Source organism: Crocodylus siamensis, chromosome 7 (genome assembly GCF_052110815.1).
Source record: "Crocodylus siamensis isolate JL-2025a chromosome 7, ASM5211081v1, whole genome shotgun sequence".
NCBI classification, from domain to species: domain Eukaryota; kingdom Metazoa; phylum Chordata; order Crocodylia; family Crocodylidae; genus Crocodylus; species Crocodylus siamensis.
This window is the reverse complement of record NC_143401.1, coordinates 45,504,064-45,524,009: the sequence shown is the minus strand read 5'-3', so window position 1 is coordinate 45,524,009 and position 19,946 is coordinate 45,504,064. Positions and strand designations below refer to the sequence as shown.

At 42.0% G+C, this 19,946-nt stretch overlaps 1 protein-coding gene across 1 annotated transcript in view; it reads right to left on the bottom strand.

Moving 5' to 3' along the window:
* Window positions 1-9,525: 9,525 nt before the first annotated feature.
* Window positions 9,526-19,946, bottom strand: part of LOC149859745 (uncharacterized) — a 44,838-nt gene continuing 34,417 nt past the window's right edge. Inside the window, exons 5-6 of the mRNA XM_090058437.1 lie at window positions 17,722-17,806; window positions 9,526-13,940 (exon numbers count right to left, since the gene is read on the bottom strand). Coding sequence (XP_089914563.1) covers window positions 17,790-17,806 — 17 coding nt within the window. The 3' untranslated portion in view covers window positions 9,526-13,940; window positions 17,722-17,789. The remainder of the gene's footprint in view (window positions 13,941-17,721; window positions 17,807-19,946) is intronic.

Genomic DNA, 19,946 nt, shown 5'->3' with positions numbered 1-19,946 from the left:
AGAGGTTGGGAAGAAAGCAGGGGCAGAGGTGAAGCAAAAGATGGAGTAAGTGGGGAGGCAGCAGTTGGGAGAGAAAGCTGGGGAGCGACAGAGATGGGAGAGAAAGCCAGGGAAGTGGTGGAGCTGAGGGAATAAAACTGAGACGAAATCTGGGGCAAAGGTGAGGCAGAAGTCCGGGGAAAAATCTGGGTGGCAGCTGAGAGAGAGGGAGAAAGCCAAGAGACAGTGGAGCAAGTGAAGCATGTCATGGAAAGTTTTGAGTATGTGCTGCCAGTACAGAAGAGGTTAAACTGACATGCGCAGTTTGAAGCTGTGAGTGGAAATTTCCAAGGCTCACCCAGTCCTTGCCCCCTGGGTGACCTGCGGAGCTGTCAATCATTGTTGACCTACTTTCCCCACAGACGCATGCTCAGACTGTGTCAGCTCCTGACTGAGAGCATGCTCAGTCAGAACCTGACATGAGGTAATCGGACTAGAAATTTCTCTGCGGAGAGCACGCTGATTGGCTACCAAATTGATATAAAAGTTCTGTGAGCCCCTCCCTCGGGGGGAGATCGCGCGGACCAGAGACAGAGGCTGCTGCTGCAGGGACTGTTCTCTGAGTCAGGCTTCAAGGCCTATTGATCTCCTCCTTTGGCTCCGTGGCTTAGTCCTTCATATTACTCGTTGTATTGCGGTTTTGACTACGTTCATCTGGCTTCCTGACTTACCTTTTGAACTGATTAACGGCTTACGATTTTGGATCACCCTTTGGGCTTTGTTTAACCCAGTTCTGAATCATCGACCTCGGCTTTCCTCACCAACTACGACTCTGCTCATCCCTCCAACTGACGTCTCCGCTGCTTCATCTTCTGGCTACTGATCTCGGCTTCCTCATTCGACTACCCGATTTGTCCATTGCTGTGGACTGGCGTCACGCGGTTCATCATCACCGTGTTACAGTTCGTTTTGTTATTTGTGATCCCCATTTATGAGCTGTTGACCAGCCCTGGGACTAGGTCTTCGGACTGAACCTCGTGGGCCAACAGACCCCTTTGTTGTTAATTGTTTGTTTGTGTTTCAAAACTGTAACTGAAGACCTTTCTGCCTACGCCTGAAGCGTAAGTCAAATAAATTCACCTGTTTTTCTCAACCCGCTCCGAGTCCCTAACTCCAGACTCTACGCCGCTAATCCCACCTGTCCGTATCTAATTGCCACCCCGGCCCACTGTGACCTTGGGGCCCGATCCTTCGGTTTTCCCCGACAAAGCAGAGGGCAATGGAAGAAGCAAAAGCCAGAGGAGATTGGGAAAGCAGCTAGCCAGAAGATAAAAGGGAAGAAGCTGGGAGGCAGAGTGGGGCTGGTAAAAGCCAGGATATTGCCGGAGAGCAGAACCAGGGTTTAAGCCAGGTTGGAGGTGAGAGAGACTGGGGTATTGGAGATTGGAGGCAGCAAAGAGAGAGACAAGATGTTAGTGAGAGAGAGAGAGAGAATGAAGGTCAGAGGAGCAGAGACCAGAGACTGGAGTGGGGTCAGGAGGTCAGTAAGACAAAAACCCAACTTGGATTTCCAAAATAACAGTTCTATTAAACAGGCAACAGACTGTATAGTGATACAGCTCCACAAAGTTATTGGTTCGCGCACACACACACAAGCACTCTCTCACAGACACCCACACAATAGTAACAGGAGAGAAAAGACTTAATGGAGGGATTTGAGGTCCACGTTTGCAGAAACAGTTCAGGTCCCTTGGAGGAAGGTGAGTGATATCTACCTATCCAGGCTGTGAGATGAACCTTGATGGCAAGCCAGAGTCTGCTCCAGCAAGGTTTTATCCAATGTGGGCCGCCAGCAGGGCCTCTGAGTGGAAAGGTGGCATGGCATAGTGCTGGTCCAGAAGGAGAGGGCATCCCGAGAAGGTGACGGTCTTCCACCCCATTTACAGTGGTGGGCTGCTTGTGACTCCAATGAGCAGGACATGTCCAGGCAAAGGCCAGTCCTGTTCAGATGAAGTCATGCAGTTCCAGGTGTACTCATTGTCTGGTGGGATACAATGGTGGAGTTTCTGGTTTCTATTCTGTTCTTTGTTTCTATTTCGCTGATTTCTTGGAGGGTCTTTATCTGTCAAATATTGGGTCCTGCGAGTAGGTCTGCTTTCAGGGAGAGTCAACACAAGGCAGTGGTCTAGTCATTGAGTTGATGGTCCAGTCATTGAGCAGGAGCTATTTTTTGGCCTGCTACCATTATGTGTCAAGCACCCTCATTCATCCTTATTCACCCAGGGAACCAATTTACATAGGAAGTGTAGGTATGAGTCATAGTTGAAACACGGTTAAAATAGGGTACAATAGGGTATGCCGAGGTAGGGGACACAAAATGGAGACGACATAACAAGATGGAGGCTTGACATTACTTTGGTTAACTTAAAGGAACAGGCCTAAATCATACAATATCAATATAAAACAGTAAAAATCAATACAAAAATAACAGAATACTATTTAAAATATAAAAAGGGGCTTGTCACAATAATGGACTACAAGAACTTAGCTTATCTATGACTACCTATAACTACTTATAAGGGATAGAGAGGGCACAGGGAAAGTCAGAAACGGTTGGGGAAGGGGAGGGAATATATTTTTAAATTAAAAAAAAAGAAAAACTTGGGATTTTGCTACACCAACTCAAAATCCACCGCCAATGGTTTGATTTCCTTTTCATAAGTGCTACCAAAATTAACATACATGCATAGTGTGTGTGTGTCCATCCATCCAACTATGATCTCTCATGCCTTGGCATGCCTAAACATTTCAGAGGCAGACTTACCAGACTTATCTAAGTCTGTGTATGTATAAAGTTTAAAGATATAAATTAGATCAATAATTCCAGGCCACCTCCTGGCAATTTGCTGTATTACATGCATGAACTGTATGGACTGTATCTGATCTGGTGGTTAAATCCAACAAACACACGAAGCTCAAAGTAGTTCCATCAAGACAATGCTTTGTAAACACCACGTTAGTTATCTTTGACCACACCTGGTATGAGAATAAGAGCAATGAAACATGCAGGCAGACTGATTAGATGCTGAGCCTAGTGAGGTGCTTGTAAAAGGACATTAACATTCCATGTAGAGCACATGCCTTATGTCCCTGTTCTTAATGCAGACATTTTGAGCTCCTTAAGTTTAGTAAACTGGGCTTTGTTAGAAAATGTACATCGTTTTCAGCAAATCAAATGCACCTGTACAGCAGACCTGTGCCCTATAATATCTTTATATTAATGCCCCACACCTCAAACCTCCTTGTGAATGCAAACACCAGGGAAACCTTCAGATTTGTCTGTCACTGGTAGAACTGAAATTTGCTTGCTTGTTTGCAAGGTTGCAGAAGATTCCTAGTGCTTTCATGCATGCTAGATCTATCTCTACCTCTTGTTGCTTTGGAATATTTTTTGTATTTGTTTTCTGGTCTATATTTTAACCTGTGATAGTCCCAGCTACAGTTATGACCTTGACTTTTTTTTAAATTAACAAATTAACAAAAGACACTGGACTCATTTTGTGCATGCTTATGGAAAGCTAATTTAGTATCAGCTCCTGATATGCGTGTGAGCATTGATTGCTATTAACTTCGGAGGCATCACAATCATTGAACTATGGAAGAAGCTCAGTCACAAGGCTCGTAAATGCAGTATACAATAAATTTGCTTTATCAATTACAGTGCCACTACTAGTGATTATAACCCTTCTGCCTATTCAAACATGTTGCTTTAAGGCAAACATTGTGTACTCTCTACATCTCTCATGATCTCCATCTTTATTGTTACAGAATTACTGTTTTGAACCGAAAGGGTCTGGAATTGAGCTAAGGAGTTTATAAACAAAACAAACACCAAAAAATTATCATCTTTAATGGCCACCTTCCTGCAACCTGAAAAATGTGCTTGCAGATGTATTTCTGTGGAAAGATACTGACATCCAGCTGCCAACTAGACTAATTATAAGATACTCTTCCCCAAGGATTCATAGCGTGCAGGCTATTCATAGAAAGCAGTTAGTATTTATTAAAGCAGCTGTTAGTGTACTTACATGCCACATATAAAACATACATTTGGGAGCTAAGTTAATGGTGCTCCAGAATACAGTTACATTGTCCATGATGCTGTCTGTTATGAAATGCATTCCAGTTCCTATCTAGCTCCAATACATAGAATTTGACATGCTAGTTAGGATACTATATGAATCCATCTGAGCTCTGTTAAATCACATAGCAGAACACTGGGATATGAAATGCTAGTTAGGAGGAGAACTGGAAGGTTACACAAACTGTGACTTAGTTTTTTAAATGTCACTTTTGTGGCTGCATTGAAGTTCACACTAAGAGAAAGTGTATTAGCAGTCATGAATACAATGACTTTATTTCCAGAAATTCTTACTGAAGTGTTTAAAAAAGTTTAAATGTACCTGATTTCTGTAACAACAGATAAACATTTGTATATTCCAGCTGCCACTTGGTACATTACATTAACATAAACTCAGTAAAATTAAATTCCATTTTCCTTTCAGGTAATGTCCAACTTTTTTACAACAAGGAAAACTAGCTCAGGCTGGAACCTTAAAGGAAAGACCATGCAAAACAGAAAAAAATACAGGACAGCCACTTAAATAATACATCTATGATTTCTCTCTATTTGAAGCAGCAAGTCTAAAATTGCAGTTGTGGACAAATTCATGTGCAATTTAGCCAAATATCTATGAAAACAAAGAAATTAAAATTCAAAAGTTACCATGAGAATTTATTTCTTGGGAAGGGGGCAATCTAGGATAGTTGCAGGGTTTTACTAGGTTCTCAGAAAAACTGGAAAAAAAACACAATTCATTCTGCAGCCACACTGCTTTTAGTTTTGTCATTAATTTGATTAACTTAAAAAAAATCTAGCAGAAACACAACACGAAGGCACAAGACTCCCATCTAGTAGGTACAAAGGTACACAGAGTTCCAAATCTAGAAATGTCAGATTATGGGTTCTTCTCACTGGACTAAAAGGACTGATTCCCTTTTATGCAGGTTTCATTTTCCTGGTATCAACAGGAGTCATTCCCATGTAAAACTGGAGTTATGCAGTACTAAACTAGACCCTGATAAAAGCACAGTCAGAAGTGATAATTTTTGTCTGATCTGGCCACAGAAAGCATCCATGACCAAACAGAAAGGCACAGCTGCAGACTGCTTTAGGTGCAGGTTGATCAGGTGGAAATCTGATCCATCATAGCATGAGGATTCAGAGGAAGACATTACAAAACATGTCATCCTATAACTTGTGTCTGCATTGCCTCCCAGTCTGTTGCTGTTTTCAGAATGGGAAGGGTGAAAGTGGCAGAGGGAATTTGGTCTGGGTGTTTCTCATCCCCCCACTGGAGGGTGAGAGGGCTTCAATCCACACAGCCCACCCTCCAGCACTGGCTGGGTAACCCCTAGAATGAGCTCCTTCTGCTCCCTTCCCCCTTATCTGAAAACAGCACAGGCTCACATGGAGGAGGGGGCCATTGCTATGGGCAACTGGCTGCAAGGCTTGAAGCTATCAGCAAGATTCCCCTCCCCCTGGTACCAACATCATAATGACTTCTGTCTGCACCTGGAATTTTTAATAGATTACAGTGACAATATTACAATGTAAGAAATAATCATGTTAATGCCTGCTCAGAGCTCTAATCATTCTGCACAGCTCTTTCCACGTTGCTTCGAGGTTAGCAGTATATAATATTTTTGCTACCACATTGTTATTTTTCCTAAGTTGGTTCCTGAGTTCTAACCCCTTATTTAGAAGTGAATTAATTTATATTTAAGTTGGATCCTTGTCTAGCCTTGCTGTTTGTGCAAAAGCATGTTGCTTCTTCAGCAATAATAGAGATGATAACCTCCACCTAATCGTTTTACTCAAAAGATACATGTTAAGATACACTAAAGTTTTCAAAATAGGGTAGATAATATTGCGGTTGCATAAGCATAATTACTCCGTTTGTTTGCAAAAAAAAATCTGTAGCCATGTTTGTATTGATATGTGTTCAGAGATTTTAATCAGGACAGATGTCAAACTTTGATAGAGGCTCTACACATTCAGTTCCTACTTTCCATTAGAATCAAAGGAAATTAGGATTGAAAGGGACCTTAGGAGGTCATTTAGTCCCTATTCAAAGCAGGACCATCCTTAACTAGATCATCCCAGCCAAAGCTTTGCCTAGCCAGGTCTTAAAACCTCCAAGGATGGAGATTCTACCACCTCTCTGGGTAACATGTTCCAGTTCTTTACTACCCTCCTAGTGATAAAATTCTTCCTGATATCTAACCTAAACTTCCCTTGATGCAACTTGACACTTTGCTGTTTGCTTCTTGTTCTGTCATCTGCCACCACTAACACCACCATCAGCCATCCTCTTTTGAACCCTCTTCAGGTTGTTGAAGACTGCTATTAAATCCCCCTGCAGTCTTCTCTTCTGTAGACTAAATAAGCCCAGGTCCCTCAGTCTTTCCTCATAAGTCATGTACCCCACTCCTCACCATTTTTGTTGCTGGTCTCTCTCCAAGTTATCCACATCCTTTTTATAGTGGGGGGCCCAAAACTGAACACAGGACTCCAGATATGACCTCACCAGTGCTGAATAGAGGGGAATAATTACTTCCTTGGACCTACTACCAATGCAGCCCACTATAGTGGCATAGTGCTTAGGGTTGGAAGGAACCTAAACAGATCTTCAGGTCCGACCCCCTGCCCTGGGCAGGAATGAATGCCGGGGTCATAACACCCCAGCCAAATATCTGTCAACGTCCTCTTGAAGACGTCCAGCGTAGAAGAGAGCACCACCTCCCTTGAGAATCCATTCCAGAGTCTCAGTAATGTTTTCTGATGTCCAGCGTGAAACTTCTCTGTAACAAATTGTGGACATTATTTCTAGTAAACCTGGTGGTGCCCGGGAAAATAGAGCCTCACCCAATTTCCGCTGGTCCCCCCTGGTGGGTTTGTAAACAGCTACGAGATCCCCTCTCAGCCTTCTCTTGTGGAGGCTGAATAGATTCTGGCCCTTTAGCCTCTCTTCATATGGCCTGCCCTGTTGCCCCTTGACGATGCAAGTGGTCCTCCTCTGCACCCTGTCAATTGACCACATCCCTCTTGAAGTGCAGCACCCAGAAATGGATGCAGTCGTCCAACTGCAGTCTGACCAATGCCACACAGATGGGAAGGATCACCTTCATAGACCTGGTTATGATTCATCTGTTGATGCGTGACAGAGTGCGATTAGCCTTATTGACTGCTTCCTCACATTGGCAGCTCATGTTTATCCTGGAGTCAGCAATGACTCTGAGAACCCTTTTAGCCACTGTGTTGCTGAGAAGGGTGTTCCCCAGCCTTAGGTGTGTTGCTGGCTCTTTCTCCCTAGATTCAGTACCCTGCACTTGTCTGTGTAGAATTCCATCCTATTCTCATCCACCCATTTATCCTGTCTAGATTTAGCTGGATTCTGTCCCTTCCCTCCAGCGTGCCCATCTTGCCCCACATCTCAGTGTCATCAGCTTGCTTTCTGCACCGACATCCGGATCGCTGATAAAGATGTTGAAAATTACAGCCCCAGGGACAAACCCTGGGGACTCCACTGCCCACAGCCCTCCAGGATGAAAATGACCCATCCAACCACAATTCTCTGGGTGTGACCATCTAGCCAATTTGCCACCCATCTGGCTGTGTAGGCATCAATTTTTTTTTGATCACCTAGGTTCTTTAAGAGAATGTGGGAAGCAGTGTCAAAGGCCTTCTTAAATTCTAGGAAAATGACATCCACCACAATGCCCTCCCAAAAGCAAACTTTTATCTTAAATAAAAAGTCACTTTTATCCTGAACAGGAAAAGTAGTATTCACACTTTCTGCTGTAAAACTGAAATGGGTGCTCTCACTCAATATGCTATTTTCATACCAACTAGAGTTAAGTTATAATATCCATATTTCACCTCTCTGTTAATTTGCACCATTGACTCTTCATCTATTTTCTTACCTGATATAATCAAAGCATTCTTTGTGCTGATTCCCATAAAAAACAGAAAGTTTGAGCATACATCCTGGAATTACTTCAGCTTTTTCAAGAAGTTGTGTTAAGTGAACTTTTGAATAATCTGGGAAGAAAAGAATTTGTTAGCCCAGAAAGAAAAACACCATTATCTCCTAGTTTTACAGTCTGAACTTAGTTTAAATAAGATTCCTTTAAATAAGGGAAATAGGCAATTTGAATTGATTAACATCAACCAGCAGGGTTGCAATAGATGTCTTGTCCCCATTTGGCAAGCTGTTTCTCTTCACTGTGACATAAGTGCCTGATGAATGAAAGGACAAAAAGATCGCAGTATCACAAAAAAGAAGTTCCAGTTCTCTGATCCTTGTCAAAAGCTGCTAGAACAGAGTCAAACTCACATCAGTTCAGAGGGATCACAGGAACACTCGCTTACATTTTTTAATATGAAGAGGAGGGCTTTCACATGGGCAGGACCTAAAATACGGGGGAAGCCTATCTCCACAATGCTATGTAAAACTAAGATCCAAGTGTACATTTTTTGAGCACAAAACTAAACATGTTGACTAGAACTAGTAGTGCCTTGAGGTATTCAAGGTGTTTAAGATGTTCACAAGGGGATGCCTCGAGGTAAGGAAGCTGCTGGAGAACACTACAAAGAGAAGTACTTATTATACCTTTTCAGGAAGCTGCATATCCTGTTATATAGCTGTCTGAACCTCAGAAGAGGCGCAAGGGCAATTCTACACCAAATGATTTAAAAAACCCCATCCTTTGGGACTGGGGATTGCTGCCAGGGACACAGGCTGGCCAGCTCTCTATTGTCTGCATGATGACACTCAAATCCTGGAACATGCCTGCCATTCAGTTTGCCATTAATCACAAATTAAATTAAATTAAAGTCCAGTTCGGTTTGCTATTAATCGCAAAGTCTCTCAGGAGGCGTAATTCTGTTGCACCCCTAAGGCACCTAAGTTTCCCACTGTGCCCAATCCTACTGCACCTGTGAAGGAATCAGACTCCAAACAGGATAAAGAAGGCAGCCAGGGTGCTGGCAACCTGCAGTCCAATTGTGTTCTACTCTGGGGAGACAGACACAACTTTGCATGTTTGGCCATCTCCCATATATCGATAAGGACAATTATGAACTGTATAATGCACCCTGTCAGACACTGCTTCAGACTGCTCAAAGGCACTAATCAGTAATGAACACTATTAGTGATACCTGCACACAGTTAGTGCAGTAGTACGGTGTGTGCCAGAAAACCTGAATGACTGCCTTTACATCTTTTAGCTCAGCAACCCAGTGGTTAGAGTACTTGCCTAGAAAGTAGTAGACCCAAGTTCTAGACCACTTTGCTAGAGATTTGAACACACAGATCCCACTGCTCGTTATAATGTCATGTCCTAGGTTAGTGCTCTAACCAAAGGTGAGCACTTTAAATCCAGTATATCAAATCAAGAGCAAGACCTTATGAAGGAGGATAAGGCAAAATGCTGTGTTTATTGATTATAAGAATCAGACATAGAGGTTCAGACACACCATTCATACAGACACATACAAATCATCATGCACATGATTACACACAGATATATGCAAACACAGAACAACTGTTCCATGCATATATTATAGTTACCAGCCACAGTTTCTCAATAGAAGCATTGGGTGGCCAGCTGAGGCCCATTCAGAGAAGATGAAGATAGCAGCTGGAGTGGGGTGAACAGACACATCAGTGCTGTGAAGAAAGCAGCAATCGAGGTAGAGTCTCATCCAGCCTGGCATTTTCAGAATCTTTCTTTTACAGCTATTCCCATCCTTTGTTCAGCACCTTGGGGTTTTCCATGGCCAATATCTGTTGTTACAGTTGTTTCTCCTCCCTTGTCTTCTTATCTCAGCTCGAGGTCAGTTTGTTCATAAAAGCTGGTATCTCAGCCTTGAATTGTCCTTGCTGCCCATCTGGCAGGATGTGCTGCATTCCTTCTCCTGGTTTTCTCCTTTGTGCCTAGGTCTCAAAGGGATTCTTCAGCCATCCATTAATTAGTTTACTGACTGGTAACTTACACATTTAGTGCCTTGTTGACTACATAAACAGTTAAATCTTCCTTTTTTCATCTCTATGCCATTCTCCCACCATTCACCCTTTCAGATACATTCACACACAAAAAAGTTATACAAGGTTCATTCACTTATGTCAAGCAAAAAACTCAGGTCAGGCAAGAATACACAATATGGAGTTTTCAGTAAATTTATAGGCTACAATAACAAGGATCATATGGTTACAAAACTACCACTTTACTATTATCACAATCTACATTAAAATCATTCCTGCCTTGGCACCAGCACCACCACCTAGTTGCACACCCTTGTTTCTATTTCTAACAATCCCTAACTGTTGTTCTCTCTATTGCATGCATTACAGGAAACTATGTAGAACTACTGCCCCATCCCGAGATGAACAGGAGAGAGTGAATGTGGCATTAGGCACCTTGGAGCCTTGTTCATATCTCCTCTAAGCTCAGGTGAGCAAATTTGTCAACACAATGGACTGTACGGAACATTTCAGGCTAAGGCAGAAATGCCTACATGCAATCTCAGAAATTTAGGTATGCAGACAGGAGCTATGTTGTTTTGTGTGAGTTTATTAGGATGCTGTTTAGTGATTTAGGTGTCTAAAAACTGTCTAGCTGGCACATATATGCAATTTAAAGACTTAAAATTATTTGGGTCTGAGTACACTTGATGAAGGAGCACTGGCAGGGGAGGTGTGAGTTTCTTCTCACCACCTAACAAAGAAGCAGCTCCAGTTTACATACAAATTTCCAACACTTCCATTTCCAATGTGGACAAGTGTTGGAGACAAAACACTGGCTCAAACAGAAGAGAAATCTTTTCATGTAGCACAGTTTATCTTTGTTTAATTTATATGTAGCAAAACCCCGTTTTTCTTTTTTTATTATTCTAAAATGCATTCCCTCCCCTTCCCCAACCATTTCTAACTTGTTCTATCCCTCTTTATTCCCCATAGATAAGTATAAGTAAGCTAAGATGTAGGATAAGCTTTAACATTTTATTTTAGGTAGTGTTTTATTTTTCTCTCCCCTCTTTGCAAATAAGTGCCTTGATATTTTGATATAGATATCCACTGTTTTATAAGTGATAATTATTATGTTTGTGTTGATTTTTTTTTTGTCCCTTAACCTATGACTCACACCTACCCCTCCTATGTAACTTGGTTCCTGAATGAATGGGGATGAATGTGGGTGCTTGAGAGACAATGGCAGTAGGTCTAAAAATAGCTCCCTCTGAATGATCAAGCCATCAAAACCAATACCAGGACCAACGACCCAGCCATTGGAGCCACAATCAGCATTCAAGAAACAAAAGATGAGGCAACCCACCATTGTGCCAAGAGTGTATATGCTCGGTAAGAACATGTGGAACCTGCTGGAAAAGGACTGACATTACCTGAACAGGCCCTCCCCTTTTGGAGATCAGAGGCAGTCTGCCCCATAAAAAAGGGTAGTGAAGACTGATTCCTTGGGACACCCTCTCCATCTGGACCAGTAACATGGCACACCACCTTTCCACCCAGAGGTCCTGCCTGTGGACTCCCCTCTGGAAAACACTTACTACTGGACAAGGATCCCTTTCCAGCCTGCATAGGTAGCAATCACCCCCACTCCCTCCTCAACCAAGGACTTGGATTCTGTTTCTCTTCCCTACCTCTACGCCAACCCTTGCACTGAGTCTCTTTCTCTTGCTGCCATTGTGAGTGCTTGTGTGCATGTGAGTGTGCATGTGTGAACCAATAACTTCATGGGGCTGTGTGGCAGGATGCGACCTGGGGTGCCGTGAACCTACAGTGCCCCATACAGTGCTGTGAACCTAGCACCCCCTATCTACAGTGCCAAATCAGGTTTAATGCACCCTCGCTATCTTGCCCGCCACGTCTTTGATGGTAATATGTTAAAGGAAGACTGCTTTTCTAACCCTCCTTGACACGGTGCCTTGATGTATCTGGGCTCTGTCTAGTTGCCTGCTTATGCCCTTGCGGGCGCCTGCTGCTTTCTCTTGTGGCTCCTGTCCACACTGGGGCCTGTCACCCCACGGCTCTCATAGCCCCCACTGGGTCCTGTCTCCCCGTGGCTCTCAAAGCCCCCACCGGGGCCTTGCCTCACAATACCCCACCCACACGGGGGCCTTGCCTCACGATTCCTCGCAATCGACCCTTTCCAGGTCTTCCGCCCTACTGAGGCTTCCCGCCTGCGCCCACACTGGGCACCTCCCGATACTGCCCACACTGGGGCCGGGACACCTCAAAATGCAGAGCCCTCTCCAGCGCCAGGAACCACCCCACTACTGGGGAGCTCCTTCACGCCTCCTCCACCCCTACAGCCTCACCCGATCCTCTGGTGTAACACAAAAACAAAAGAGCAAACTCCCACTCCTGGGCTAAAATATAAATTCCAAGCCAAACTGGCTACCCTTCATTCATATTCCTACTAGGGTTTCCTCCACCCAGTATCGTCACACCGCAACTGCTCAGGCCATCCAGCTTCCCTGCTCTGCTTACTCCGGCAGAGCTCCCACTTCCTCAGCTGCCAGAGGGGAACTGTTTATATAGGCCAGGCCCTGCCCCCTTCTGGTCAGCTGACCCAACTGGTTGTCTCGGCAACCCACATCTGTGCTACCCTGGGGAGTGGCAGCTGAGCCCATATTACTGTTGTCAGTACCAGACACCTTAGTGCCCTGCTACAAGCTGTGTAGTGTGTTGTCTATTTAATAAAACTGTTATTTAGACTCCTGAGTTGGGTTTGCTTTACTACAGTCTGGCCCTGCTCCAATCTCTGCTCCTTGCCCCTTTAACTTCTGTCTCATTTCTCCCTCTCCTTCTGGCTCACCACCACCTCCAACACCTGTCCTGAGCTCCTCTCTGCCTGCAAACCCCCTGTTTCTGTGCCACTGTCTTATCCCCACTGCCTTTTCCCCTGAGATCCCACATTTCTGCCGCAGTTTCTTTCCTGGCTGTCTCCTCCTTGCCACCACTTATCTGCCTCCCTGCCCCAATATCTCAGCTATCTGCCTCAGTTTCCATCCCCAAGCTGCTAGGTTTCTGTCTCGCTCTCGCTTTCCTGGCTGTCTGCTCCTTGCCACCAGGCTTTTTTCCCTTGCACCAGTGACCTTGAGTAACCCTGGAGCTAACTGATCTTAAGCAAAGCCAAGCCTTGGTTCCTCAGCCAGCTACTCTCTAGTCTGCCGGTTCTAATCTGAGTTCTGGCAACTTTCACTCTCTTTTTCTGACCTTAACCAGGTACCCCAAGCACACATACATACCATTCCATCCAAGTTAGGCACTTACTTGTATGTGAACTGGTAGGGGTGTCTGTATACACACACACACATCATTATGTGCATTATATATGAATTAGTGATCTCTGTATGTGTACTGAGTGTGTGGGTATGGACAATTGATTTTTGTCTAACTTTTGGGTTGCATAGTGTATGTACTTGAATTGGTGATAGATATGCATGTACCTAGGCTGGTTTGGATGTGTATGTGCCTGAGCTGGTAGTGTGTGTATGTATGCGCCGAATTGATTTGTGTGTTTGTATATGTGCAATTCTATCACACCCTCCTGTCTAACAGAGCAATATTGTGATCCTGAGAGTTGGCCTGACCCCACAGGGCAACATATGGTCCTCTATGATCTATATTTTTCCAAACTCACCTGCTGTACAAAACCGTGATTTCACTCCACTCTGAAACAACCTAGTCCCAATCAACTTGTCTTGATGCAGACTGTAATGCTACTGTATAGTCTGTTCTTGGGCTCAAAAATCAGTGTCTATGGACAATCATTGGTAGAGGAAGAGCTTTTGCCACCAGTTTAGTGGGTATATCCTGATGGGATTAAAAAGCAAAAATCAGATCAGTCAGCTAGGAAAAGAAATAGATTCAGAAAGTCATGTAAGTTAAGGTAATTTTGAAGTTTCTATAATCCTTTTGCTTCCTGTTATATGTAAATCCTACTTGCATTTTTCACCGGTGTCCCAAATAAGTTAAAACTGATGGAATAAAATTACAGTATTAAGTACATCACAGAATATACAGAGAAGATGAATTTGAGGGAAGGTAAGCAGGATAAACTTTGATCACAGTAAAGGATACTGATAAGAAAATTCTAAGGATGTTAAAAACTATGAAGTTAAACAGGTCTAGGACTCTTCTAGCTCTCAGGAGGCAGATGACATGCAATATTTTCTTGCCTATACTGTGCAGGAAACAGCTAATTTTTGGAACCTACAAAATCCTGGAGAAAACCGTAAAAGCCATCTATGTTGTAACTAAGGTAGGTTGGTGCTTTTCTGTCATTTTAGAAGAATTTTTCTGATACCATAATGTGAGAGCTGGAAATATACATTTTGAGGTGTGTGGGAATAGGGCAAAGTTCACAGTGTAAATAATCAAATTTGTGACATAAGCAGTTCCTTGTTCTGAGATTATGACAATTTTTTGCATGTCCAAAGGATATATTATAAGGAGGCTAAATAACTATGATTTCTGTCTCCCAGGGCATTTTTTCCTCATGGGTTTTTTTGATCCCTGGATATTCAGGGGAGGTCAAAAAAATCTCATGGAAAAAAACCTAGTGCAACACAAGCTTGGGCAGTATACCCTTGCAGCATGAAGAACACCAGACTCTGCGGTATGTGGTGCTGCAAACATGTTTGCAGTGTCACATAGTATATGTGACCATGCTCATCTGGCTGCATAACATTTGTTCAAAATCTAAAGTGAAAATAATTGCTCTATATCTTGAAAAAAGTGTATTATACCTTGATACAATGCTTGTAAAATGTTTTGAGAACCTTCAATCAATAAGTAAATTTTATTATGTCTATTTTAATAACTACAGACTTACAAGTACTGTGTCCAGTTTTGGGCTCCACAATTCAAAAAGGATGTGGAGAAGCTTGAGAGAGTCCAGAGGAGAGCCACGCGCATGATCAGAGGTCGGGAAAACAGATCTTACGATGACAGGCTGAGAGACATGGGACTCTTTAGCCTGGAAAAGCGTAGACTCAGGGGTGATCTGATGGCCACCTATAAGTTTATCAGGGGTGACCACCAGGATCTGGAGGAATGTTTGTTCACCAGAGCGCCCCAAGGGATGACGAGGTCGAACGGTCACAAACTCCTGCAAGACCGTTTCAGGCTGGACATAAGGAAGAATTTCTTTACTGTCCGAGCCCCCAAGGTCTGGAACAGTCTGCCATTGGAGGTGGTTCAAGCACCTACATTGAAAACCTTCAAGAGTAATTTGGATGCTTATCTTGCTGGGATCCTATGACCCCAGCTGACTTCCTGCCCTTTGGGCAGGGGGCTGGACTCGATGATCTCCTGAGGTCCCTTCCAGCCCTAATGTCTATGAAATCTATGAAATAGTTACCTTTCCATGAATCAGATGATACTATAATAATAAATAATACAATCCCCCTCCAAAGGATAAATATTAGCCCAATATGGAACATTCAACGCATTTTATAGCTGTACCTCACAAAGACTTAATTTTGCAAAAGTGAGGAATAGGTGACTTTCCTTCTGAATTCACTACTTCATTAACAAATGAATACTCAAGTATAATTGTCTTCCTCACAATGGAAGATAGCATGGAATAATGGGTAGAAGAGAGAGTCTCAATGTTTTGGGCTAGCTGGTAATGATTTGGCCCAGGGATTTTGAAAGTGCAAAAGATGATTGGTGGGGTTGGGATTCCCTTTCATCACCAATCAGGCCCCAGAGACTCACCCTCCATGTCTCCTGATTGGCCCCTTGGGTCACTTGGAGACGGGGTACATCCTGGAGTACTTCCCGGGTTACATGAAGGAAAAAGAGTTCTGTTTCAAATTACAGTACTTTGAGTGAATCACTCAGAGATTAATTTTAAAGGAGTACTTAGGCCTGACTTTTAGACATATAGTCCTTGGATTCCCAGATCCCCAAGTGAGACATCTATGTTACTGTATAGTGCAATGGAAAAATTAAGTGCCTTAGAACCAGCATGCTCATTGGGCAGCTGCCTAAAGCTGACGAATATGCACTGCTGAGGAAAATATTAAGTCTTAAATGCTACTTTTCAGGTTTCTTACTCAAGGATGCAGAAAGGCACTATCATCTATCCAGGTTTCATAGTCCTTAACCCTCTCTGGAAGGTACATAATCTTTCTTTTAAGACTTTCTAAAAGCTGCCAAAGAAAGAGGAAGGGGAGGCAATGGGAGTGTTGGTAACTGATGGTAGTAATGACTTCCCAAAACTTTAGTAATAATATTAGGAAGTCTTTGCATATTTAGTAATACTAGGGAACACTCAATAGTTCCCATTCCTATGCAGCAAAGAATTTCCATAATTTCTAGATATGGCAGGTGTCCTGTAACAATTAGTGGCTGGCAACAAAAACAGATTCAAGGAAGTACAATATGCAACAGAATATATCATTGTTAAACTACTGAAAAAAGGATCTTTGGCGTTCTCTACTAAACCAATCCACTAGATTTATTTCCATCCTTCTGACCAGAAGAAATCCAGCTTTTAACAGGTCACTAACTTGATTAGTATCAATATATTTCAAGTTACAGCCAATAACACAAGACAGATCTTATTTACTCCTTAATTTAAGTAAGTGACCCAGTAACCCTCAGGCTGTTATACAAAAGCAATTACAAATTTCCTTAGTCCAAGCAGTTTATTAGAATGAGAAAATAGGTAATTGATGAGAAAAAACAAAATAAAAAAACTACTGGCAATCATGGTTATACTACGAACATCCAAGAGTATATCATGAGGTCAATGTGCTGTTTGTTCTTACTTGGACACATAGTTTTTTCATAAACAGATTTTACATGAGTTTGTGCTTGGGAAAAAAATCTAAATTATGAGAAGCAAGGCAAAGAAAAAAAAATCCACCAACTATGCATGTTATTGGAGGGAGGAGATATTTATATAGCCAGCATAAAATGGGAATTTGACTTCAAAGGCTTCCAATGCAAAGCAAGATAAACAGCAAGAAGAGTCATTTTAATTCAGCTGGTGTTACAATCATAAATGGGTCACAACATTAGATGCTGTAAACTGGAATAACTTCATCAATAATCAGTAGAACTATGCTAATTCACACCAGCTGAGCATCTGGAGCTAGAAAGCAGAGGGAAGGGAGGAGATGCTCAGATGCAGAGAAGAGTAGAGACATGCCAGAGGGACCTAAGGAATGAATGGATTCAAGAAGGGAGGATAGGGAGGAGTCGGCTGTTGGCTGCCAAGAGGAGTCACCTGATGTTGTGTTAGAGAGGACAGGAGACAGCATCTGCCTGGAGGAGGTAGACTTAAAAAAAGAGAGAGAGGTTCTGCTGGAGTATGGTCCCAGAGGCAGTTCGGCATTGAGGCGCAGAGGATCAGAGGGGAGAAATGGTGGAGATCTATGCTAACAAGTAAACTTTTATTGAATGCTTCACTGTAAAAGAAAAAAACTACCTGAAAGTTATGACAAGCCCAGTTCCTTTTAAAGCTGAAGGCAACCTGATTTTCTTTGAGACACTCATATTTTAAAAGACAAAACTTTATTCGTATTTAGGTTGTTTGAGTTTATGTTTGGTGTTTAAAGATTATAAAAGGTATAATATTCACCTCTGCTGGAGAAGCATTCACCTGAAAAGCAGTCACCTGAAAAATAGGCTTCTGTCAATCCAGCAAGCTCAGGAGATTCTGAGACCTAAAAATCAAGATGTAAAAATTAGATAGCTATCTTATAAAAGAATCTTCGTTCAAAGAACACCCTGTGAGTCTGAATTTTTTCGTTTAAAGGAAAAGAAATAGAAATAAATAAATAAATAACCCTGTGTTATGAGAAAAGGTCAAAACCTGAATAATATGGATAGATATTTCATTATTCAGCGATTGTTTATGTTACACCCTCCAAAACAAACCTTTTTTCAAAAAAAAAAGATATAGCAGGTGGAACTCAGGATCACCACTGAAAGAAGGAAATGAGACATAATCAGGCTAGTTGGTACTAGATTAGTGTGAGCGCTCCACACATAAGTGTTGATCCTTAGGGATGGCTAAAAATTATTAGTAGTTGATAATAAATGGATACTGTACAACCACCATATCTGGAAGGAATATAATTTGAAGTAATTTGAAGTCATATTTTTAAGCAACAAATATAAACACTTTCTATATTTATAGGTGGCAAGGACATACAAAGCCTGACACTAGTATATTCACAAGCATCAAACTATTGATACTATGATAATTTCTTTAAATTACACGGAACGAAAAACACGAAGAGGGCTAAATACTAAATTTGTACTACTGTAATATTTGTCTAGTGCAGCAACTCATGCTAAAATGAGGTAGTCCCCTGAACTCCTACATATTTTGGACTTCCCAGTAGCATTGTCTCCATTAAACATTAAATGCAGAAGAATGAAGTGATCTTTGCAAAACCTGAACTGTGTACAACGACTGGGGAAATACAAACAAATAATACCAGAGGGCAAGAAAAACAGAAGGGAATGGGTGGAAGAGAGAGTACAGTAAGCAGTGACAAAGATAAATGAAGAGGTGAGATGGCTCACAAGGAAAATGAAAGAAGCATTGATAAAAACAGGGAGGGAGGTGAGGAGCTAGGAAATACGACTGAAAACAAGATGAGTATTAGAGGAAAAACTTCTAGACCTTACGTAGATTAAGAAAATGAAGTGTGCTCTTATTTTTAAATGCCATTTTATATAGGGGAAAACAGTGGTGCTTAAAGGATGGTATGTTACATGGTATGACTAATTCTAGGTTGTTTCCATGTAAACGCAGGAGCTGGGAGCAATGAACTCCAGCATGATGAGCACCAGAATTTATTTCTCTACATTTATAAGCATAAGTAGTCACACCCAGAGAAGAATTCATTGCCTTTGTTGTTTAGGACCCTAGTTTTACTACATACTGAGGTGCTGAGCTTACAAATGTAAATCATAACCACCTAAATGCTTTTCAGTGCCAAACGAGGTGCCAGTGCAATTCCAGGTGTTAGTAGCGAAAAACCCCCAGCATTAGAAAACACACTCACATTTGACATTAGACAGACTCATCAGAGAGACTGAGAACAAAGAGACATGGAGACTGAACTAATGCTGTCATTGTTTCTTTCAGTGTTAGGGAACATGAATACACAACCAAATACATTTTATTTTATTCAGTTGATATGTATCCTTCCCAAAAAAGGCTCAGGATGACATACAAAGGCTCAGGCAACATGCATGAGTATGTTTATATATGTTTGTGTGTGTAAATACAGCTACCCACATACATGGACATAATGCATGCATATATTGTTCTATTATTTCTTTTTCTTACTCTGTAGCTCAGCATTTGATGCCAGCTTAGTAAGTGAACCATAATGTATAGACATTTTCAAATATTTTATTCAGCTGGCATCAAAATACTGGCATACAAAATACTATTAAGGGAAATACTATAGTGCTACAAACTACACAAGAACAGTTCTTAATACTGCAAAAAAATAAGATAAGCTGCAATTTCAAGGATCCTAATGTATGTGATTGCTTTTAAGAGCTTGACATGTTGCATTACTGATATTGAATGCAGAAACTTTATAACCAGACGTCTGATAGATGAATTTTTTTAATTGATATGGCATGGCCGTGGAAATGCCAAATACCCTCATGGTAATTATATGGGTGAAACTAAACAGAAATTGCATTGGAATGAACTCTCAGAGAAAAAATATAAAGAACAGAGACACATAAACATAATAGGAGCCATTTTTCACAGAACAGCTACTCAGTTTTTGACTCTCCGATTCTTATGCTCAAAGGAATCAAACAAATACCTTT